We start from the raw sequence: 25,738 nt of genomic DNA on the forward strand, positions 1-25,738 counted from the left end.
ATGCAAAGCCCAGGTTTCCAGAAAGAAGCAGACCTATAGTCAGAAAGGAGATGAGATCATACTGGGCAGCAGTCTGGGCAACTGAGTGTGAGATCAGTATTCAAGCATGTGTATATCATACTGCAGGTAGTATAGTACATTTTAATGCTGGCTGGAACTGGAGTCAATTAGAATGAGTGTGAGAAATTTCTGCCAATCTGGATGTCATCCCACTGATGATGTGTAACTGATGAGGTACTGGATACTAAATCAAAATAAACATGAAGTAAAATATTCAATACACAGCATGGGCATTCTTTTCATTTAAATCATATTTCTCTTTGCATTCTTGTTCAAAATTTAACTCAATAAATTTGAGGTTGCACTCTACTGTATTTATTTTGTGTTTGTCATTTTCTTTGTACTTTATTTTGTTCTTCTGGGTTTAAGTCCCTAAACACTCATCAATTTACACAGAATAAGATGTGATTATGAATCATACTGCATAATACAAACATATTGATGTATTCATATGAAAATCCTTTCCCTGCTACTATAATGAGAGTATTAATGTATGTATTTAATCACACTGCAAGACTGTATCCAGTAGATTAGGTTGCATATTGTGTCCAGTACTTTAAAACAATAAAAACAAAACTGGATTTGTTCCTAAAATGGTAAGAGAAACAGCTCCAATTTATACTTATTTATTAAGTTCTGATTTCCTAAACACTCTTGACCAATTGCAATTTTTAATAAAAGTTTGAGTGGGAAATCATTGTTGCATGGGTGCTGAGTGAGAGAAAGCAGAGCACCATACATGTGTACTCAGTCTCCACAGACAATATTGGTTTACACCTTGTGCTGTGAGGAAACTTGGAAAAGTTGATGAGTTGATAGTAAAAACACCTCTGTTCAGTCATCTGAAATTTGTTTCTAAAACAGTTCTTTGTTTTCCTGGGAATTCTTTGCCAGCAGCAAGAATTTTTAAAAATTAATTATGGGATGTCGCTGCATTCATTGCCTGTCCCTGATTGTCCTTGAACTCAACGCTTATTTCATTATTTCAGCAGACAGTTAACCACATTGATTAGATTCTGGATTCACATATGGGCCAGACCAGGTTAGAACTGCAAATTCCTTCCCTAAAGGATATTAGTTTTTACAGTAATCTAGTTCTTCACAGTCACTGACATCGATACTATCTTTCTTTTAAAACCAGTTTCTTTAAATTATTTGAATGTAAATTCCTCAGCTGCCACAATGGTATTTAAGTACATATCTTCAAATCATTAGTATAAACCTATGGATTATTGGTCGAGTAATGAAACAATGTCAGTATATATTTTCTGAATGAAGTAGTACTATACTTATATTGAGTGCCAGTGTTTTGCAGAAGATCTTCCTGCACTGCCACCAAATTAACTGAACAACTGTGACATCATGCATTGCTTGTGCACGGTGATAAGAGGCATAGATCGAGTGGACAGTCAGAGACTTTTTCCTCGGGTGAAAATGGCTAACACGAGGGGGCATAATTTTAAGGTGATTGGAAGAAGGTATGGGGGGGATGTCAGAGGTAAGTTTTTTAACACAGAGGGTGGTGGGTGCGTGGAACGCACTGCCGGCATAGGTGGAGGAGGCAAATACATCAGGGACATTTAAGAGACTCTTAGATCGGCATATGAATGATAGAAAAATGGAGGGCTCTGTGGGAGGGAAGGGTTAGATAGATCTTAGAGCAGGATAAAACGTCGGCACAACATCATGGGCCGAGGGCCTGTATTGTGCTGTAATGTTCTATGTGCCCAGCAAACAATTATAATCATAGAGTCATACAGCCTGAGAACAGGCCCATCAGCCCATTGAGACTGTACCAACCATCAAGCACTATGTCCTACATTAATCCTATTTTATTTTCCCCAGACTCTCATCAGCTCCTAGATTCCAGCACTCACCTACACATTGGAGAAATTTACACTGTCAAATTAATCAACCAACCTGCATGTCTTTAGAACATGGGAAGAAACTGGAGCCCACACAGTCACAGGGAGAACATACAAACTCCACTGGAAGCCAGGATTGAACTTGGGTCATTGGAGCTGTGAGGAAACATCTCCTTTAGCTATGCCACTGTGCTGTCCAGACAATGACAGCCTGTTACCACTTAAAATAATGTAAAATTGTTCTAAGATATTTTCTTGCAGCCCAAGAGGGTGATTGAATCGATTGCCAGTGCATAAGAAACTTGCCGTAGGATTGTCTTGGTGGCAACACGCAGGCAGAAGAGTTTGAACGTGATGGCAATTACAGCATGCAATGCTTGAAAGATTGGCCAGACAAATGGCTCTCTGACAGGATGTGAGTTTGATTGGAGTCATACATGAGGCAAGCTGCAAGCAGAAAAGCTGAAAAGCTGCCACCCAGTATTACCAGAAACAGCTAAACTGTTTTGATGGTTGGGATTCAGTTTAACAGGTTCCACCAAGCTAGATTGTTCAGCTTCCTCCTGAGATCCCATTGAAACACATTGGGTCTGGTTATGTTCAGCAATGTTTTATTGGACAGAACATGTGTAATCCCTGTTACATTGGTCCTATGCAGATGACTAATTAAGTGTGTGCCACCGATATATTGTACAATGTTGGACTTGCAATGCACACACTTGTTTGCTTTTCTCACTGTCTAGGATGGGACAGAGTTGGGTTTCAAGCATCAGACTATGGGCTTAGAAGTGGATGAGAGTAAGGGGACTGGAGTGGTGAGGCTGTTAGAGGATCAATCTAGAGATAGCACAGTTCATATCTGGTAAAGGAAAATTGGAATCTGGGGTGCGGAATTAAAATTGGTCAGAGCAGAGATTTCAGCCAGATGGAAATTGGCTCCTTGTGGGGAAACATTTGGTTGGTGATCCCAAGGTTAGAAGGTAGATATTAGTACTTACTTTAGATGGGTCCCAGTCCAACCGAGCAATATTAAAACCTAGTCATCCCAAGAGTGAGCAATGATGGTCACTCCTCAGAATAATGTGGTAATATTTCCCCTCCAATTCTCCAGCTGGGACTGACATCTGACACAGAAACCACTTCAGGTATATCAGCTGAGTACTGCACTATTGAATATCTGCAGTGGCTCAAAATGACTTGGAAATGGCTATTATTGGTTTTACTCAGGAAATATCCTGTTACAATTGCACATCCCTGAACAAACGCCACTACACAATCGAAGTTTTAGGCATATTTGGCTGAACAACATTCAGTTCTATCCAGCTGACAGCCAAATATAACAATTTCCCTCAAATCACAATGCAAAATTCCTTTCATGGACGCATTAGTTATGGTTTAGTTTCATTTTTTTATTATTATTCTCAGGTATTCTATGAGTAAGACAAGATTTTTAATGAGATCCAGCGTAAGAATGCCTTACCTGAATATTTTTCCACATGATGAAGAACTGGTGAGCTGTTAGGAGTTGAAACGGTGAGAAATTCCTGAGTGCTGCTCACTTTAGAACTTGAAGTCCCAGCAAAACTCACTGAAGTGGTAGTGGCAGCTGAAGATTCTTGTGGGTCTGATGTCTGATTTGTCAGTACTTGTAGCTCAGTGGAGATAGTTTCATCCGTGGTGTTGGAGCTGGAGGTATTATCTGGAATGCCATACTCTCTCTGAATATGGCTAAAACTTGAATTGTCACTTAGACCAGTACTGACATTGCTATATGTATCTGTGGTTTCAGAACTGTAGTTATCAGGTGATTGGGAACTGGTGGCAGTTTCACCATCCATTGTTGGAGATAGATTCTCCTCATGAGTTGCAGTGGAATTGAATGTATTCTCAAGAACTGGCATTGAAGTAGATTGCTCTATGTTACTTGTGTTACTTACTTGATAAGTAAGTGTAGTTTCACTGTCAGTCACCACTGCCAAGGTACCTATAATAAAAAGAAAAGTGATTAGCATGCCATCTATTGAGATTACGCTTCATATCTAGAATTCCAAACAAATCATTTTCGACAGTGAGTTGCCTCACTTACTCAGTGCTTGCCTTTACCTTGGGACTATGATACTAAACCACACAGCCCAGTTTCTCTTTCTAGTCCATACTGCAAAAGCAGCTTTCTGTTAGGACCTGAATTGGGTAACCAGAATTGGTCTTGGATGAGGAAGAGGAAATATCAGGATGACCTGAAGGCTGAGTGATTTGTAGCAGAATACATATGTACATTGACACTGGGTAAGGACTGACTGCATTAGTTTAAGATGCCTTCTGTGGTGGAACAGCTTGCCAACATTCACTCTCACATTTCATAGAAGAATGACCACTTTGGGAGAAACAAACAAATGACCTGTATCATTTGCTCTGATTTCTTCTAGTTTTTTCAGAAAGTCAATGTCATAGAGAAGTACAGCACAAAACAGGCCCTTTGACCCATTGAGTCCACACCAACCATCTGCCACCACTAATCCCACATTAATCCCATTTCTTGTCTCCCCACATTCTTATCAACTGCCCCCAGATTCTACCATTCACCTACATACTAAGGGCAATTTACTGTGGCCAATCAACCTACCAGACCACATGTCTCTGGGATATGAGAGGAAACTAGAGTACCTGGAGGAAAGCCACATAATCACAGGGAGAACATGCAAACTCCACGCAGAGAGCTCCCAAGATCAGGACTGAACCTTCATCACTGGCACTATGAGGTAGTGGCTGTACTAGCTGCACTACAGTGGTGCTAGTGTTATTTTCAGATAAATACTTCTTTGTCCAGAGAGATATTTGTATAAAAAAGATTGCTGTACAATTAAGCACATATTTTTTCTGGGTTTGATTTTAAAAATCTCAGCCATGTTTTCAAATTTTTCTCCAGTCTCACCCCTTCCTATCTCTGTAACCTAATACATCTTGACAATCTTCCAAAGTATTTGCAATCTTCCAGTTCTCAACTCTTGTGCATCCTTAATCACTTCACCGCTGATGGCTATATCTTCAGCTGCTCAGGGACCAAACTGTGGAATTTCAACTTTATCCTCTCTACCCTCTCTTCCTTAAAAGCTACCTCTTTAACTTCCTCCGGCAGAATGTTTGTTGCGTCTCTTTAACTTGTCCAAACATCTTCCATGTCCTAGTGTCAACTACACTTGATAATATTCCTGTGAAGTGCCTTGAGATGGTTTGATGTTAAAGATGCTACAGTTTCTTTTCGTTATACTGCATGCATGGCCTATAGAATGTAATAGATTACCTTCCCTTTTGACTCTCCTTCCTTCCCCTCTGCACCTGAAGGTGTCATTTTGTTGCAATTTTATCCATTCACCAATTTCTCAGTAACTTGTCCATCTAGCTAATCTTCACACGTAATAGTGAACATCATTCCGGCAGAGACTGGACCCACAGCTCAGCTTGATCCTACCTTCCCCATCAGGAAGCACTGGAGAGATTGAAGGAGTAGTAATATTTGCTAATTTGTTTCCCTTTCTTAGTCCAGAAGCACAGCAATTAATTGCAGTTTTTGTCTGCTCCCTCGGGCATTAGATCTTCAACATTCATTTATGCAATAGTTCAGTACTTTATCACACAGTGCAGCTGCACACTGGTGAGTTAGCCAACACAACTGATCATTGATAAAACACATTACTTACATTCTAGTTCACATGTCAGCAACCATGGGAAATCAAACGTACAATCATAGCCCTGAACAGGTGTGTGCCAGATCTCACTGTAATCAGCAGATGTAGACTGCATATTAAAACTAAGTTACTGATCCATTATTCAGTAAATAAGAAATGCAAATAGAAGTTTATTGAATAGCATGTAGTAAGTAGCAAGACGGAAAGCAAAAGATGACATTTTTCAGTGCCTTACAATGTCATCAGGACATTCCAACAGACTTTACTATTAATGGATTACCTTGAAGCACAATCTCTATCAAACATTAGTTATATGCAGCATTTAATTTACAAATAACAAGCTCCGCAAAAAAACTAGTCAATGAAAGACCAATAATTGGTAATTGGTTTATTATTGTCACATGTACTGAGAAGAGCTTTTGCATCCATCCAGACTGATCATTCCATACGTAAGTGCATCAAGGTAGTACAAAAGGAAAAAAAAGAAACAGAATGCAGAATATAGTGTTACAGTTACAGAGAACGTGCAGTGCATGTAGACAAATAAAGTACAAGGGCCATGACGAGGTAAATTGAGAGACCAAGAGTTCATCTTTATTGTACAAGAGATCCATTCAAGAGTCTCATAACAGCGGGATAGAAGCCATCCTTGAACCTGGTGGTACGTGTTCTCAAGCTTTTGTATATTTTGCCTGGTGGGAGGGGGGAGAAGGGAGAATGACTAGGGTGGGAGGGGTCCTTGATTATGTTGGCTGCTTTCCCGAGGCAGCAGGAAGTATCGACAGAGTCAATGGAAAGGTGGTTGTTTTTTGTGAGCGGGAGTTTGTGGTATGAATGTTTGGACAGGACACTGGGAAAGACACTATTCTTTCTTGCATGTCTCATTTGAAAGACAGGACTTCTGATAAAGTAGTACTCCCTCAGATCTGCACTGAAATATTGGATTCATTTATGTCTTCCGAGCATAGAATAGGATTTTGCATGTATCCTTCCAAGTCTCTATGGAAATCCAAATTAATGGAACAGTATCGATTCATAAGCTGAAAGATGATGTTACTATTAACTATCTCAGTGTTACTATAGTAGAAGTGCGTAAGTTCCATGTCTGACACTCAATCACTCAATAATCTGCATAAGGGAAGGAAACTGGCTACCCTTATACAGTCTAACCTACATGTGGCTTCAGTGTCACAGAAATAATAGCCTTCTATTTGGATTTATTACATACTAGTGACTAAAATTTCTGGACAAACCATTTTATTGGATCAAACTGAGGTGAAAAACAATATTAAGGATAAAAATGAATGGACCATAAGACCATAAGACATAGGAACAGAATTAGGCCATTTGGCCCTTTGAGTCTGCTCTGCCATTAGATCATGGTTAATTTATTTTTTCCTCTCAACTCCATTCTCCTGCCTTCTCCCCGTAGCCTTTGATGTCCTTACTAATCAAGAACCTATCAACCTCTGCTTTAAATATACCCAATGACTTGCCCTCCATAGCCATCTGTGGCAATGAATTCCACAGATTCACCACCCTCTGGCTAAAGAAATTCCTCTTCATCTCCAGTCTAAAGGGACATCCTTCTATTCTGATGCTGTGCCCTCTGGTTCTGGACTCTCCCACTACTGGAAACATCCTCTCCACATCCACGCTACCAGGCCTTTCAATATTCAATAGGTTTCAATGAGATCCCCCCTCATCCTTCTAAACTCCAGCAAGTACAGGCTCAGAGTCACCAAATACTTCTCATACGTTAACCCTTTGATTCCTGGGATCATTCTTATAAACCTCCTTTGGACCCTCTCCAATGCCATCACATATTTCATTAGATATGGGGCACAAAACTGCTCACAATACTTCAATTGTGGTCTGACCAACGCCTTATAAAGCCTCATCCTTGCTTTTATATTCTAGTCCTCTCGAAATGAATGCTAACATTGTATTTGCCTTCCTTACTACCGACTCAACCTGTAAGTTAACCTTTAGGGAATCCTGCACTAGGACTCCCAAGTCCCTTTGCACCTCTGATTTCTAAATTTGCTCCCCATTTAGAAAATAGTCTATGCCTTTATTCCTTCAATCAAAGTGCATGACCATACACTTCTCTATGCTGTATTCCGTCTGCCACTTCTTTGCCCATTCTCCCAACCATTCTTCCAATCCATTCAAGAATGGATTATGCAGTACGAAACTAGGCACCAGAGATGCCAAATCAACACCCATCCAGTGATCCAGAAAAGTTCTCTAAGCAAATGTTTGGCCATGTGAGTCAAAGTTGGGGCAGGTGTCCCCAGAGCCTGGTCAAGCCACAAGGTGATATAGTCTCACCCATATTTCACCCTCAGATTCCCCTTTACCTTGCTTGAGTATGTCCCAAATTCATGGCAAGCCAGACCTGTTACAGCTGGTGGTGCAATGGCTCAAGGTGGGAAGGAGGGGTCCAAGAGTACTGGCCTTTGGAAACCATGAAGTCTCATGACATCAGACAAAACATAAATAAGGAGATTTTTCTTGATTTCCAACTCACTGTTCTCTCTCACCACATGCAGTCATACTGTTGAAAATCTCTGAGAAGTAATATGGAGGTAGAAATAATGCAAAATCCATGTTAGGTGGGAAACCTATGTCCATCATCAAGACTGGTATGGCAGTAACAGATCTGCTGCACTTGGACATAGATAAAGAAAGTGGGAGTAAGCCATTTAGTGTGCCTGCTCCACTATTAATAAGATCCTGATTGACCTTTCTTCTTAGTGCAGTGTTCCTGCACTAATCCTACGTCATCTAATTCCCTAATATCTAAAATCTGTTGATCACTGTATTGAACATTGTCAGCATCTGAACTTCCACAACCATCTTGTGTACAGAATTCCAAACCACTGACCTAGCAGTGAAGAAATAAAGCTGGAGGACCAATGTGAGGGAAAAGTCTATAACTTCATCCTCACCAATCTACCTGGTATCTATCTATCTATCTATCTATCTATCTATCTATCTATCTATCTATCTATCTATCTATCTATCTATCTATCTATCTATCTATCTATCTATCTATCTATCTATCTATCTGTCTGTCTGTCTATCTATCTATCTGTTTGTCTACCTGTCTGTCTACCTGCCTGTCTATGTCTGTCTGTCTGTCTGTCTGTCTGTCTGTCTGTCTATCTATCTATCTATCTATTTATCTATCTATCTATCTATCTATCTATCTATCTATCTATCTATCTATCTATCTATCTATCTATCTATCTATCTATCTATCTATCCACCTATACGTCTATCCATCTGAAAGACAACTGAAAGCTGGGCATCCCTGAGATGCTGTGAGCCATTCGCTGCAGAAACATTGTGTTTCATCCTAAGATGTAACTTTATAGCCTCACTCTACCATAACTACCAAACCTGGGGTATAGTAAGGAATGTCAATGTGGATGCTGTAAGGAATGCCTAAAGCTAAGAGGCCCATCCGGTGAAGACACAGTGCAGGACTACATGCACTCTAAATAGTGGAACCAGGACGCTATAGTCAGAGCTAATCGATTCCACAACTAACCAATCAGGTCAGTGCGCTGCAGTCCTGCCAAACTCAGTCATAGAAGGAGGAAACTGCAAAAACACCCACCTTCAAAGATGGCAAACCACAACATGTGAGTGCAAAAGACAAGGTTGAAGCGTCTTCAACCACTTTCACCCAGAAGTACTGAGTGGGTAATCTATTTTGGCCTTTCACTGAGGTCCCACAATCACAATAAAAAAAATCCTGTCAATAGGATTCACTCTGGATGAAGTAAGAGCTGAGAGGACTAGGTACAGGAGGGCTGTTGGCCATGATCGTGTAGCCACTGTAGGGCTGAAAGTTTGTGTCCTGATCCATTTCAGCCCTCTGCCCAAGATTCACATGCAGGACTGTCTAGCTGATTGTTTCAGCTGACTCTTGCCTTGTTGAACTTAGTTCTTCCACCTTAACTTTCTCCCTTGTTCCAGTCTTTTGTCATTTCCATCTGTGACATTTCAGACAACATTCGCCACTTCAACAGTTTCCAATTTCTTGGTTGCAATCAGTTCATCTTTACCAGGGTTATCCAATCCCGCTGCACCTCCATCCCACATCAGGAGGGTCCACTCCTCTCTCTTGAACAGAGACCCAATCAGCTCACCCCCACCAACACGTTCATTTGCCTGGCTGAACTCATCCTCACATAAAACAACTTTCTCCTTCAACTTCCTCCAGACCAATAGTGTAGCTATGGGCACTCACTTGGGCCCAAACTAGACCTGTCTATTTGTGGGATATGTGAAACAATCTTTGTTTCAGTCCTACCCAGGCCCACACTTTGAACTATTTTTCTGCAAGATTGATGACTGCATTTGTGCTGCTTCCTGCACTCATAAAGGATTCAAAAATGTCACTACATATGCTGCCAATTTCCACCCTGCTGTCACCTTGACACAGACCATTTCTAACTCTTTCCTTCCCTTTCTGAATCTCTCTCCATCTCAGCAGATACGTTAGCCACAAACATCTATTACAAGCCCACAGACTCCCACTGCTATCTTGACTGTATTTCCCCCAGCCATGCCCCTTGTAAGGACTCCATTCCATTCTCCCAGTTCACCCGTCTCTATCACATTTGCTCTGATGATGAGACATTTGCCTCTTGTGTATTAAGAATAAAAATGAATGGATTATGCAGTATGAACCCAGGCACCAGTCACGCCAAATCAACACCCAGCCCAGTAACACATGTGCCTCTGAAATGTCTTCCTTCTTCCTGAGCCGTGGTTTCCTCTCTATCATTGTAGGCAGAGCCTTGATTGCTTCTCATCTATTCCCCTCTGCTATCTACTCACCACCGTTCTTCCTGGATTGAGCAACAACAGAATTCTCTTGATCTTCACATCCTGTCCCACCAGCTTTCACATCCAACAGGTCATCCTCCCTAACTTTCACTGGCTCCAACAAGGTTCTCCCACCAGACTCATATTCCCATCTCTTTTCAACAGTTCAAATGGACCATTCCCTTGGCAACACTCTGGTCTGCTTCTCTACATCCCATCTTATGATACTTTCCCATGCAACCACAGAAGTTGTAACACCTTCTCTTCCCACCATCCATGTTCCAAATAGTCTTTCCAGTGTCCTGCATTTAGTGTACACAATGTGGTCGCTTCTATATTGGAGAAACCAAATGCAACTTGGTGATCACTTTGCAGAGCATCTGCGTTCAGTCTGCAGAAGTGAACTTGATGCTCACCATCCCACTCCCACTCTGCCCTATCTGCCTGTCACCTCTTGCACTGTTACAATGAGGCCCAATGCAAGCTTGAGGACCAACACCTCATCTTCTGTCTGGGCACACGGCAGCCTTCCAGGTTTAATATCGAATTCTCCAAGTGTGATATCAGCTCAGTTCTTCTCTCTCCATTAGTATGACCTAACATGCTGTGCATGTCCCACAGCTTCACATAATATCAACAAAGAAGTATAATCACCCTCGAACTGCCCCACCAACTGTTTTTACTTAGTCTCACCAAATCCGGATTTCCCTTTGTCTTATCCATCCCTCCCACCAACTTCTATACAACTTAAAATTACTTTTTTATTATTTCTCTTTCCCAGTGCTGATGGAGGGTCTCCACCCTGAAACCTTATCTCTGTTTCTCATTCCACAGATGCTGCCTGACCTGCTGAGTTTTCTAGCATTTTCGGTTTTTGTTTCAGGTTTTCAGCACCTGCAGGTTTGTTGGATTCTTCACCCATTTCCTGCTGCCTTACCGATGTTTACCATGTTTTCTCAGATCTCTATCAGTTTTAATTTAGGAAATATATAGCGGTTCCTTCATTGTTCTAGAACTTATCCGACAGAATTGTGAGAATAGTTTCACCACATAAACCATACTTTTTTCTCAGGATCCATGAAGGATGTCCATTAAATGCTGATCTTGCCAGTGATGCTACATCCCATGAATGGATGAATGAATAGAAAGATCAGATCTCACATCATAAAGAACAAATGAAGGATATTCATCCCAGTTTAGCTCATCCATCCATAAAGACCCTAAAATCCCTGAAGCATTTCACACAGTAATAATAATAGTTTGCATTGCTTCACTTGCAGAATGAGTAAGGGAGTTCTGAAAGTGCCTTATACTAAAGAGAAAACATAGCAAAACAGAGAGACCTGAATGCAAATATTAGCCCCATTTAAGTGGATCAGAGACAGAAAGTGATCACTCTGGAGGATGGAAAAGATCAAAGACAGTCTTGAAAGCAGCGATGAGTGTCTTGTTGGGACACGGGAAGCTTGGAGAGACATAGGGTGAGGAAGGGTGGGCACTATGCGATTTGATAAGAGTTTGTGAGCTGGTGAGATTGCGGGAGGCAGGAATTGCGTAGATGATTTGTGTAGACTTTCTAGTGGCTGATGTACACAGATGAATGAGAGCGTAGGATAAAAAGTTTATCTCCACAAAGTCCCAGAATCATTCTAAAACAATTCTGGGACTTTGTACTATTGTCTTCCTCAGGAATCCAATCCATTTGCTAATGATAATTTGCATTAAGAACATAAAAATATCAGGCCAACTGTCCTTCTATTATTGAACCTTTGTGTCATCCCTTGAAATCCTACAATGTTAGTATTATCCCTCGTTTTTCCTTTTTACGTTGTTGATTAGCATAATTTTGTATGCTAATTTAGTGCCTCACTTTTCCTGATTTCAGATGTGACTATTCCTTTTTTATATTTAGACTTCTGACTTTAGGGATAAATTTTGAAAGATTTCCATAAATGAATTGTCTTCCTTTAAAATTGGAAGATAGATGTGGATGTAGTATTTATGGTACAGTATCATTACAGGTCCTAAGTCAGTAATCCAAGCATTGCTTCCAATACAGTATCTCCAGTAGAGGATCACACATGAAACAAATCTACACAATTTATGTTTAAGATAAATTTATAGTTCAAGATTAGTGTTAAGATCATACAATATAGGAGTAGAATTAGGCCATTAAGCACATTGTGTCAGCACTGCCATTCAATCATGGCTGATTTTTTTTCAACCCCATTCTCCTGCCTTCTCCCCGTAACTCTTAACCCTTTTACCAATCAAGGACCTATCAGTCTCTGACTTAAATGTACCCAGTGACTTGGCTTCCACAGGCCTCTGCGGCAACGAGTTCCACAGTTTCACAGTTCAAGGCCATTGCTGACCAAGCATAAAACATGGATATTAGGAAATGTAGTACCACATGTAATCATTTATAACAATGATTACAATGCAAGTTCAGTGTGTATATTTCTTTGGTAGCAAAAGTTGATTTTTTTGCTTGTTTTACTTTATCATATTTTTCCAGTCTTTTGTTACCTTATGACCCAAGTCATCTAGAAGGCCTTATATCTCCACACGCTTCTCTGTAGATGTAATCAGTACTAGTATGTATGAACTGATAATGCTGCACCCATGCACACAATGCCCTGGTGATGCCCACCACACCTGTTTGGATTAAAAGTCCTCTCCTCTGCTCAATTGCAGGTGATCTCCATTCCTAACCATGGTACAGATCACAGAAGTTATGTGCAATGAGTGGGAAAGTATGCCATTGGGTGCTCAGTTGGGAAGGAGTTTTCCATCTATCTGCTCGTTTCAAAACTGTAACTTTAAAAAGAAAATCAAATCCATTGACCTCCCTTACAAGACTGAAAAAAATTACTTTACTTACCTTTACATGCAGAAGTGTTCCTTAACTTCACCACTAAAAGACCTGCCTAATCTTAGGACCCTCATATTAAATTTCTCAAGAAGCAGAAATAGTGTTTCCCTAATATCTGTAAAGCTTCAATCAAATCATTCCTGAAATTTCTAAGTTCCAGGGAATACAACTCTGGCGCACCTGACCTCAACACAGCCATCTTTTAGCAGAACACTGCTGACAAAGCAATACTTAAATCTTGTCGACTTTCTACTCACCATGGAAACAACATGGATAACTTCATTATCCCAGCTAATACAAGCCATTTGAAAGCCCAGTTTCAACCACTGGATGCTAAAAGAGAGACCCACCCTTTTACTTTAACCTCCACACAGAGTTTCTTTGGCAGTACAATCCTTGATAATTCATTGTTCTCCTTCCTTTCCTACACAATAAATATCCAGTATCAGAACAGGGTTTTCTTTTAAAAAAGAAATCAAACAGGATGTGTAATTCAAAAGAAACCTCAACCTACTCAGACGCCACTCCGACATGTTACAAAAGAGTCATTTCTACATTTGCCTGTCAGTCTTGTCTAATGATAAATGTTGTTGTGATGTTAATTGGTGCTTCTCTCAGCTATTTTAACACAAATATTTCCTTTAAGATCAAATAATTTCCATTTAATTATATTTCAATAGCATTTTATATCTACAGATCAAATATTTGCTCATATATATGTTAATTTGATGTTGTATATCTGGAAATCTTTTTTGAAACATTTCAAGAGAAATTCTGAAAAAAATTTCAACATCTAAATTATGTTCCAGTTCAAAAAGTTTAAATAATTAAGCTTCTTTAATGGAAAGTTTGCCTAATACAAGAAGATGGGTTTTGAAACTGGATTTTCTAGTTCTTAATTTATTTTAATCTTAATTTGAAAACAACTGAAATTAAGTTATACATTTTGGCTATTGTTGCTTTAATAATATACAAGTGGACAAGCATTATTGAGTGGTGTTACTGGTCAGGTCTTCTCGGTTAATCTCAAGTTAATACCCATGAGAGTCTGGGAGGTTGCTATAGCTAAAAGGTTAAGAATGTTTTCATCCAGTTTGTTGTTTCAAAAAGTAGACGTACCTTTTTGTAAAATCATCTTTGTTGCAACAAGGTCAGAATGATGCTTTTCCGAATTTTTCTTATTGTAGATAGCTTTGTCCATCTAAGGCCTGTCCTTACCTACTAAGGGCGTTGCCTATTAAATATCTATTTCCACAATAGCATTCTACACATTTACAGTTGAAAAGCAACCTGTGTCTTTATGACTTTTCAGCAACTTCCCTCCAGTACTAGCTGCACCTTAGGATCAACTCCTTTCACAGGTTCAGCAAAATGATAATCAATTATTGAACTAAACATCACTGGTCATTTACTGAAATGGTCACAGGTATGCAGATATATAACATAATATTGCATTGTTAGTGTGTGGCACCCACCCACCTCTCACTGACCAGTGAGAACCTTAAGCCCGCTGGTGATCACTGAAGAGAAAACTAGCAACTAGTGATTTAAATCCAGGGGGAGACAATAATCATTGTCTGCCACTAAGTCTCTCCAGCATGCTTTTGAAGATAGTCTGCTTCAGAGGATGAGAACCACAATGCAAATTCAATTTATGTGATAGACAACCTATGCCTGCCAAACTTGCCATAATTTCTGATGTAATAGTCCAGAAAAATATTCTTGTTCTTGTTTCACAGTATAATTTTCTCTAGACTTGCATATGCCACTGAATTACGCACGAGGTCCTTATCACCTTAAATCAGGAACAGGCCATTAAGGTGGAACAAAATGATTACAATACAGCCGCTGCTCAAGTTCTTTTGATGGGTTCAATGAGTTGTCCAGGTGCATCCTTCAGATGCCTTTAATTTTTTTCATTTTTCCACCAAACATACTAGCTGAGAAATCGCACATGTAAAAAGCCCAGGACTGTGAATCATAGCTGATTCCAGCCAGTCCTTGTATAACGTTTGATAACACAATCAGATCCAGAAAGGGGAGTCAAAGTCACCCCTGTGCTAGAGGAGGCCATGTGATGGCAATCACTTACATATGGAGCAATAGAAAATGTGAAATTTAAAGTTAAAAGAGAACACGGGCAAATAGCCAAAAATACACGTTAATGCAGTTGCAACATCCTTTACAGAACATTAAAGAAAAGAATATTACATTAAATAAAACTACAAGACAGAGATCTAAGCTTACCACCAATGATGAGCAGTTTAAAAGAAACAGCCAAATACGCCATTGTTATTTCCTCCAATGGTTTCTGGTTTAGAAAGACACCTAAATCACACAATGAAGACTGTGGTTTTCAAGAACACTTAAGACTCCTCAGACAAATAAAGTCACTTCATCCAACCCTCTTTACTCCTGCTGACATCACATCCTTCTTTTTCAAAATAGCCAACCAGTGCACTGCTGTAAGTTAGGATGATGCAACGACAAAAATGATGACATTAATTTTGAGCTATTGTATGCTGAAAAACCACAACAGGATGTTAAATGCTAGGTCGACACTGGCTTTTAACTCAAAATCCTACCAGTCAGATATATATCCTACACCTTGATTTCTAAGATTTTAAATGAACTTCACTGCTGGCGAGCATTTCAATAATTACAGAGTTCCCAGAGCATCCATTCAAGGTGTCAGCCCTTGTATGATAAGTTAGAATGACACCAAATTTTGGCATCCTGTTTTTGAGACAGACATAAATTACTCTGGCAGCTCATTTGGATGCTGCTAAGTTTCAGAATCTGTCAATAAGATCACATACAGTACTTAACAACAAGAACAACATCCATTAATATAGCATCCTTAAGGTAATAAACCAAAAAAAAAACAGATGCCGCCTCAGGAGAATTTAGGACAGATAAATTAGGTTATAAAGAATATCTTAAAGCCAAAAGAGATCTAGAGGGATAGAGGGGTTTGGAAGGAAATACTGGTGTTAGAGCCTGACAACTGAAGGCCAGGCCACCAATTTTGGAATCACTAAATTCAGAAATAATTAAGAGGCCAGAATTGGACGAGTGCAGATATTTTAGAGAGGTGTAGAACTGAAGGGATTAGTGATAGGGGGAGGGGAGTGGGGGACGGGGGTGGGTGGGGGGGGGACCCATGGAAGAATTTACAAATAATTTCAAATTGAAGCCTTCCTTAATCAACAGAGGTCATCAAGCACAGGGATACATGAGTGGAGTGATTTTCCTTTGGAACCCAGATACAACAGTTCTAGAAAGCATCAACTTTATGGGAATTTCATGTGCATTTGCAAAAGCCGTGAGACAACAAAATGAGGTAGGGCAACTATTAGGGAGTGAACCATGGGTTCTTGGATATGTGGTTTAAAGTTCATCATAGGGTGATAGGTTACCTTATAATGGAGAATACAATGTTCATGCCTTTGGGTTGTAGACTACTCAGGTGGAATATGAGGTGAGGTTCTTGTGGTTTGTGTTTGGCCTCGCCCCGGCAGTAGAGGAGGCTGAGGTCAGACAGGTTGGTATGGGATTGGGAAGGGGAATTAAAATGGCTAGCAAATAGGAGCTCCAGATGGCTACTGCAGACAGAGTGCAGGTGTTCTGTGAACCAGTCGCCTATTCTGCACTTGGTCTTACTGATATAGAGAAGGCCACATTGAGAGCACCGAAAGCAATAGACCAGGTTAGAGGAGGTACATGTGAATCTCTGCCTGACCTGGAAGGGCTGCTTGGGGCCCTGGATGGTGGTGAGGGAGGAGGTGTAGGGACAGGTGTTACACCTCCTACGGTTGCAGGGAAAAGTGCCTGGAAAGAGAAAAGGATTCATGGGGAGGAATAAGCGAATCAGGGAGTTATGAAGAGAGTGGTCCCTGCAGAAAACAGAAAGGGGTGGGGAGGGGAAGATGTGACTGGTGGTGGGATCACGTTGTGGCTGGCGGAACTTTTGAAGAATGATGCAGAGGCTGGTGGCGTGAAAGGTAGGGACCAAGGGAACTCTATCCCTGTTCTAAGGGGAGGCAGAGTGAGAGCAGAAGTACAGGAAATGGAGGAGATGGAGGTGAGGGCTCCATCAACCACAGTTGGGGGAAGCCACGGTTCCTGAAAAAAATGAGGAACTCAGATGTCCTGGAGTGGAAGGCCTCATCTCAAGAACAGATGAGGCAGAGAGGGAGAAACTGAGAGACAGGATGGGAAGAGGTGTTGTCGAGGTAGCTGTGGGAGTCAGTGGGTTTGCCATAAATGGCAGTGGATAGTTTGTCTCCCGAGATGGAGATGGAGGAAAGGAAAGGGGAGAGAGGTGTCAGAAATAGTCCGGGCGAATTTGAGGGTGGGGTGGATGTTAGTAGCAAAGTTAATCAAGTTGATGAGTTCCACATGGGTGCAGGAAGCAGCATCAATGCAGTCATCGATGTGTTGGAAAAAGAGTTGGGGAGCGGTGCCAGATTGGGGAGCAGGTTTTGAACAAAGACTGCTCCATGTAGCCAACGAAAAGTCAGGTGTAATTAGGGCCCATGTGACTGCGATAGATACCCCCTTTGGTTTGTAGGAAGTGAGAGGAATCAAAATTTAAGTTTCGGAGACACAACAGACTGCAGATGCTAGAATCTGGAGCAACACATAATCTGCTGCAGAACTCAGAGGGTTAAGCAGCAGGTGGAGTGAGGGCTGGTGGGGAAGGAATAGTTGATGTTTTGTGTTGAAACCCTGCATCAGGACTGAGAGTGGAGAGCAGAGATAGCCAGTGCAAAGAGGAGAAGGGGAGTGGTGAGGCAGGGGCCAGAGGTGATTGGTGGACTGAGGAGGGGCATCATCTTTCACCCCTCCTCAGTCCACCAATCACCTTGTGGGAACTAGATTGAGGAAATTGGCGGAAACTTGACTGGGGAAATTTAAACATAGACATCTAGGTTAGCTAAGCATAAGGTTGGGGGAATGCAACAAATTCAGAGGCTTGAAAGAAAAGGGATAATGCAAATAGGGCAGGATTTGAAAGGATGGATGAAGTTAAAAGTTCTTTTTGTTTTCAGCAGAGGAATAATGACAGCAAATTTAAAGGAGGGGCAGTCACTAAGGAATGATAATCATTGACAATATCATTTGACAAGGTCCAGGAAGCAAGATAAGATAAGATAAGATAAGATATCTTTATTAGTCACATGTGCATTGACACATACAGTGAAATGCAACTTTTGCATAGAGTGTTCCGGGGGCAGCCTGCAAGTGTCGCCATGCTTTTGGCGCCAACATAGCGTGCCCACAACTTCCTAACCTGTACGTCTTTGGAATGTGGGAGGAAACCGGAGTACCTGGAGGAAACCCACGCAGACACGGGAAGACCGTACAAACTCCTTACAGATAGCGGCCGGAATTGAACCTGGGTCGCTGGCGCTGTAAATAACATTACGCTAACCACTACACTACCGAATGGTCAACATTTTTATGGGAATAAAAGATAGAATAAAACAATTCTCATTGGAATACACTAATAAGAACAGCAACCCTAGACAGTTCAAGAAACACATTGCCAGTGGCTGTTATAGTGACCACGGAAATGATCTTTTATGCTTCTGGCCCAGCCTTCCCCTCATTGTTGCTTGAGCAAGGTCACTGGGGCTCTCCATTCAAAGAGAGCTGACATTATTTCATTCTCTATTGCCTGAGACCAGATGGACAGAGCATGGAGCTTTTCCAGGACTTGGGTCTTCTCCATGGAGCACAGTGCCACAGACTAAACACACACACTGCTGGTGCCACACTTCGATTCTACTCTATTCCAAAACTGAAAGGGATTCCACTACTTCAACTCCCAATTTGTGTGCAATGAATTATATAGTCCAGACTTGGCAGCTGACGTGAAGCGTTCATTCTGTAGCAGTCTACTCTGGCAGCAACAATTGAGTCATTTTGGCAACCTACAGGGTGGTTGTGGCAAATTAAGCTACTCTCTGACAACATGGCAGATGACTCCATGGCTAGGCATATATGTGCTACATGCATGCTGCCTTGCAAAATGTTACAGACCAGGCTACTGATGTGTTTACACAATAGTCCCATTGCCTAGTTCACACTGGAGAAGCTTTATAGTCTTTAGGTGATTAAGTATCAAGATCCAACTGGTCTGCAGCATATTATAGAAACTCTCATTGCTGAGAGAACAGCCCCACCACAAGCCAGAAAAAAAGATGAGGAGCAGGTGCATGAGGCACAGTAAGGAAGGAGGAAACCCAAGCACCTGTTTGCTCAGGCAGTGCATAAAGAATTCAGCTGAGTGTGATACTAGTAACCACAGTCCTTTTCCTTCTTCCTTTGCAAAAGTGAAAGCCACCATGAAAAAAATAAACATTCCCAAAATGGGTTTATCAATAAAATTGTTCCATTTTGCAGACAAAAGAAATCATCCTTGTGCATTCTCTAAGTGGTTAATTCCCCTGCCTCTTTGTGTGAATGTGCCTGAGCAGAGCTAATCAAGTGGTTGCCGTATGACTGGTGGAAGGCTGCTGACTTGCAGTAGAGGGGCTGTAAATGTCTTTGGAGAATGACGTCTATTAGCTCAGACCTGGAAGTCCCAACCACGTTTTGTTTCACCATGTTGCTGCATGAATGGTGGGATCTGCTGGTGATGTGGGCAGTTTCTAAGGCCATGGATGGGATGTAGCAATTAAAGATGGACTAACTGGTCTTCACCACTCTTTTGAGGTGATTGAACAGAATCCAGGGCTGTCTACCCTTTGAGTGAGACGGAGGACAGCTCTCCAATTTTACATCTCTTCCACCAGATCACATTTACCACCTGCATGACCGGTACACACTATTGAATTGTTTTTTTTAAATGTCTCTGACTGTCTGAGATATTTAAAAATAATTCTAATCAATTTAAATGATCAGCACCATATAAAACAATTTATAAAGTTAATTAAACTCTATAAGTACTAACAAATTATTTGAAATATTAATACAAAGTAAAATGGAGTAAAATGCTCAGACATTCACCTGCATTTTTTTTTCTCCATAGAATGGTGATGAACAGGAATAACATTTATACGTCAGTGCTCCCAGCGTAAAGCTGAGAGTCAGGTGCACTGCAATCATTAGGCACAGATTCATCTTCTGTTGCAATCTCTGTGCCCCTTTCTGGAAGCAATCCAACTTATCTCCAAAAATATTTTCTTTTAGTGGTTTGGGGAGAATGGGGGATGTTGTGTAGGGGTGGAATCCAGAACAAGGAGGCATAATCATAAAAAAATGACCATTCAGGGTGTGTGAAAAAACACTTCATTCACACAAAAGTAGAATCAGGAATTCTTCCTTGAAAAGCTATTGTAACTCAGTTATTTGAATGTTTTATATTAGATATTGATAGATTTTTGTTATGCATTGTATTAAGCACTACAGAAGCAAGTGAAGATACATAGTTATGATGCAGAACAGGAAAAATGGCCTGATTTGCCTCCATCTGTTCCTGTTGTCCCATAATGTTATTTCTATATATCGGTGCTGTCTGTGAAGTGCTACATTTAGGCTCAAATCTCTAATCCTCCTATCATTGCATGATTTTTATTTCTAAAATGATGCATTGTTTATGAAGTCCATCGTTACTAATCGAAAGACAAGAAACTGCAGATGCTGCAAGTGCTAGAATAGCCCAGCAGGTCAGATAACATCCATGGAAATAAAGAACCAGAGTTAATGTTTGAGGTCAGTGACCTGATATCAGAACTTCCCTGATGAAAGGTTGTTGACCTGAAATATTAACATTATTTTTCTCTCCATAGATGCTGCCTGACTTATTGGATATTTCCAAAATTTTCAATTTTTATCACCAACGATCAACTTCATTTTGTATCTTCATTAACTAATTAATTTAAATTATATATTTAATAATTTTACAATGTTATACAATCATCTTAAATGCTTGAAACTTAAATTTAACAATAATTTAATTTTCATAAGCTAGTCTCTGAAGTAAAAGGGCATCATTGTTTCAGGCCTCATTGTAATTCTCCAAAAATTGTAACAAGTATCAAATATTGCAAGATGGCGCAGGAACATGGCGACTCATTGCAAGCTGCTCTCTGCAGATCTACTCATTACTCTTACTATAATCGTTCTACACTTTGAAATTTAAATCCTATGTCACTTACTATTACTAATAATGTTCTTTTAAATCTTCTTACAGGGCTGGCGATCTTCCGACCTGCACTGCACTTCCCTGTAGCTGTGACACTTTACTCTGTATTCTGTTATTGTTTTTACCCTGCACTCTGTACTAACTCAATGTATCTGCACTGTGTAATGAATTGATCTGTATGAATGGTATGCAAGACAAGTTTTTCACTGTACCTTGGTATAAGTGTCAATAATCAACCAATACCAATACCAATAATAACCCGGATCGGTAAACAACTGAACCTGAATCTTCACTTAATATTCAGATTTAAATTGCAGCCAACTTCCAGGACTCTGGGGATATAGCAGGTTACTGTTTGCGTGAAGTTAAAGGCAGGAGGTAGAAATTCATCCTCTGCTGCTAGTGATAATGGGCATTGAATTCACCATCTGAAATTCCATTATGTTGATTTCAGAATCGGAGTTCAACATGCATATGTTACTGTGTTGCATGACTAACAGCATACATATTTCTACCCCAAATACTTGTACTAAACTGATATTGGTTTATTTATTTAAGCAAAATGGTCGATATTTGCAAATTAAAACTTGATGTGCGTTGACATCAAAGGACTGGTTTGTGTTTCAGCGACTAGCACGCTCCCAATAAAAAAAGTCAAATCTTTTGAATTTCTCAGTTCTGGCACTCTTGTAAGTGTGGCGTCTACATTTGACTTAAGCTTTTTGACCTCAAAACCTTTCTGTCTAGATGAACATATGATAACATTTTGCATGTCAGTTATAGCTTGATGGCACTCTGGAGAATTTTCTTGAGTCCAAAACAAAGGTCCACATCCACAGGCTAGCATGCACTGCATGTAAAACAAAACATCTGTACACATGACGCACAGGTCATAGGGCAATAATGAAATTACTTATCTTTGACGTATGTACTGAAAATAATATGGAGTATGACTGTAACCTCCTGGGCTAAGTTCTTGCTTTTGAGCAGGATCATGATGGGGCAGGAGTTCCAGGGTCGGGGTCAATTCCTTATGCAAGCCAGGATCCAGGCAGGATTCCTGGCACCAAGTAATATCCCTCTGTTCTTGGTCAGAAGTACCTAACATTGTTGCACTATGATGCATGTGAGTCAAAAAAATGCTATTGATGTGAGTTGACTGCTCAAGTCCTCCTTGATGTTGACAAGGCCCATATTGTCAAATTGAACTTGTATTATTATTATGATTGATAACAGAAAGATGATTTGCCTGCACATCTTTAAAAGGACTCTTCAAAATCTACTTGTCTGCTTGAAATTAAATGCCTCCCCTACAGTGATGTCCTGTCCACTCAGATTGTTCTGCAGATTAAGCAGATCCTTCTGTGTTCCAGGGTGGAATCCAAAATCTTGTCAGACATAGCCTTATTCAAGGTCACTGGGAAAAGAATGCATCTGGTGAATGTTGTGTTTCTCGTGAATCTGGCAAAAATAATTAAAACTTTATTATTTCATGTTAAAGATTCCAAGATCCATTAATTTAGCTTTGCAGTGTCATAATGATATTTAAAGCAATACAAGCATGGAAAGGTAGAACTTAAATCTACATGTACACATTTTTATGTGCAATTCACACATAAAAGCAATTTTAAGCAGGTTAGGTTGCTTTATTGATCACTTCCAGGTGAAGTCATGTTCAACAGGAAATTGACCTGGTGATGCTTTCCTATCATGTACACTTAATGACATCATTTGTCATGCAACATGTGTTTCCTCCATCGATGGCAGAAAAATGGATCATTTGGGTGTAACCTACAGCCTTTGTATAACTCCTGTAAAAGAACTGGTCACACATTGATTGTTGCTTTTGTATCTATTTAAGGGAATGCTTCAGACACTGAGAGACCTGACAGAGCTGCTTTAGAACGCATTGCCTGCTCCTCCAACACCTTTCAAAGCTTACAGTGCATGCTCTAACAAGGAGAGATTTTCTTTAACACTTAGCTGCCGACCTACTTGATCCACCGGTGAATCAGTAGCTACAATGGTGGCAGCACTTCATCAGCAACCTTTCCTAGCTGGGGTATTGCAAAGTCTGCAGCAACACCAGTGTCAACCTTCTCTGCATAATGAAGGATATTATTTTTCTTAAATAGGAACCCATTTCAACAGTGCTATTGTGTTCAGAATCATTTATAACAAGAAAAACATTAAATAATATTGAAGTAGTAAATCATAACATTTTTTCAGAAAAATTACACACACATTTCATTAACTTACATTTGGCTTACAATAGTATACTGCTGCATTGCAGTGTCCCCTGTGTGGTTGCACTTTAACTGCTGGAAGGCTGCTCCCTTTCAATTTGAGTCCACACAGATGTTGATGATCCACAAGGATCTCTTCCCTTAGATACGCTGGCTTCAGACTATTGCCCAGGGCCAATTTAGGCAACAAAGTTGCGGCCAAATATAGGGGAAGTCCAACATCTGCCTGAGGGGGTGTGGTGGGAGGTGGCTTGGTGCTCTTATGAGGAGGGAATCGGCAATCTGAACCTGAATGTCAGGCAACTTCTCAGGACACTGAGTAGACAAGGATTCTATGATCTGCTGGCACTCTGACCTTTCCACCACTGCTTTAACTTCCAGTCCTGAAAGTGAGACAGATGAAGAATCCAGAATCACAAATGGCTGATCCCTACTGCTTTAACTTTTCTCCATGGGATCACAATCTGAGTACGACTCTGTTTAAGGTGAAAAAGTATATGCATTGGGAGATGTTGTCTTGCCTGCAGTTGAGAGCTGAGGCCCCATGTGCCATATATCTGCTTATGTAGGAGTGATCTGCTCACATGCAACATCACCTACGGTCTTTCATTTCCCTTTTCAGCCTGACTTTTTTTTATTGCATTATGGTTTGTATCTACAAAGGAAGTAAAAGAAATTCATACAGCTATATACACTTCAGTGGTGAAGCAGATGGACATACATCACTTATAGAAACCTCATGGAGGAGCCTTACATTTTGAAAAGCATCTTCCAGATTTCCACTTTTAACCACAGGTTAACCTAAAGATTGCCCCACATTAATGGGACTGCTAGTCTTACTACTATTTTCACAGCAAGTTTAATTCTAACGTATTGGGTTCCAATGGTATGTGCTGGCTGGATCTCAGGATATGATTCATAACATTACTCTGTTTCTAAAAATAATCAATATTTTTGTGTTGAAATGTTATAAATTCAACATCATTTAGCAAAGAATCTGAGCATGTTGCTGCAACTTTCAGGGAACAATCTGGGACCATTATGGAATCATGATTAAATTACATCTACTTGTGACCTGAATGAGTAAACGTTTTTGACATCAATGTGGTCTAAGATACGGCAAGTGCGAAGTAAGCAATCATGACAATTTTAGGTAGGAATTTTCTTGGAAACTTAACAGTTGGGATGGCGCAAGGAAATTCTATGAGATTAAGTCTGCCAATTTTTCAGCATAAATTCACACTAACAGAATTCCATATGTACTCCATATTGAAGATTCCTTCAGTCTATGGTAGCTTTTATATTTTTGCTTTGTCTTTTATAATTACTGGGGAAGATGACCATTTGTGGCTCCAAGCAAATTAAAAATTAAACTCCTCTATCAATATATTCTGCGAGCAAAGCACAGAAACAAATCTCCATACACCTGTTAATTTCTTAAGGGCAAAATTTCCACTTTGTTTCTCTTAATATTAAATGCAAAACCCATAATTTCCCATCTTTTAACTTAATGACGGGAAGTGCATGATTTTTTGGTGTGTGCTTCCAGTGCACATTCAGATTGTAAATCAGATTTTCTGATACTTAACTATTTATAAAGAGGAGATGAAATCTGGTTTGCCATCAGACTACCATCACAACATGATCAAAAATGTTCTTCAGTTAACTGATTGAACGATGTGCTGATCAAATAATTCATTGCCTTCCAAACCTGACTACTGGCACAAAAACTTACAGACTCAGCCTCAAAATTGTCATTTTTTTCCCAAATTGAGATTGAAAGCATTTTTCACCCAAACAGTTTTCAGTTTTCAAATATGTTGGGAGGATATGGTGAAATAGTTTCCAGGTTTTACCCCATCTTAATAGTAATTGAAGAAAAAAAAGACTTCCCGTTAATCTTCACTTTGATGAGTTAAGGGCAAGTCACATTTTCCATCATTAGGTTAACCCAGCTGTGAGCATTTACTGTCGATGGTCTAAAAATTATAAATTGAGCCAATTAC

General features: G+C 40.2%; 1 protein-coding gene across 2 annotated transcripts in view; it reads right to left on the reverse strand.

Moving 5' to 3' along the window:
- LOC127585962 (uncharacterized) overlaps positions 1 to 15,719 on the reverse strand; it is a 148,074-nt gene extending 132,355 nt beyond the window's left edge. For both annotated transcript variants that reach the window (XM_052043721.1, XM_052043729.1), the window contains exons 1-2: positions 15,579 to 15,719; positions 3,406 to 3,909 (exon numbers count right to left, since the gene is read on the reverse strand). In XM_052043721.1, the coding sequence (XP_051899681.1) occupies positions 3,406 to 3,909; positions 15,579 to 15,621 (547 nt within the window). In that variant the 5' untranslated portion in view covers positions 15,622 to 15,719. The remainder of the gene's footprint in view (positions 1 to 3,405; positions 3,910 to 15,578) is intronic.
- Between the last annotated feature and the right edge of the window lie 10,019 nt (positions 15,720 to 25,738).

The sequence above is a fragment of the Pristis pectinata genome, chromosome 2 (genome assembly GCF_009764475.1).
Source record: "Pristis pectinata isolate sPriPec2 chromosome 2, sPriPec2.1.pri, whole genome shotgun sequence".
NCBI classification, from domain to species: domain Eukaryota; kingdom Metazoa; phylum Chordata; class Chondrichthyes; order Rhinopristiformes; family Pristidae; genus Pristis; species Pristis pectinata.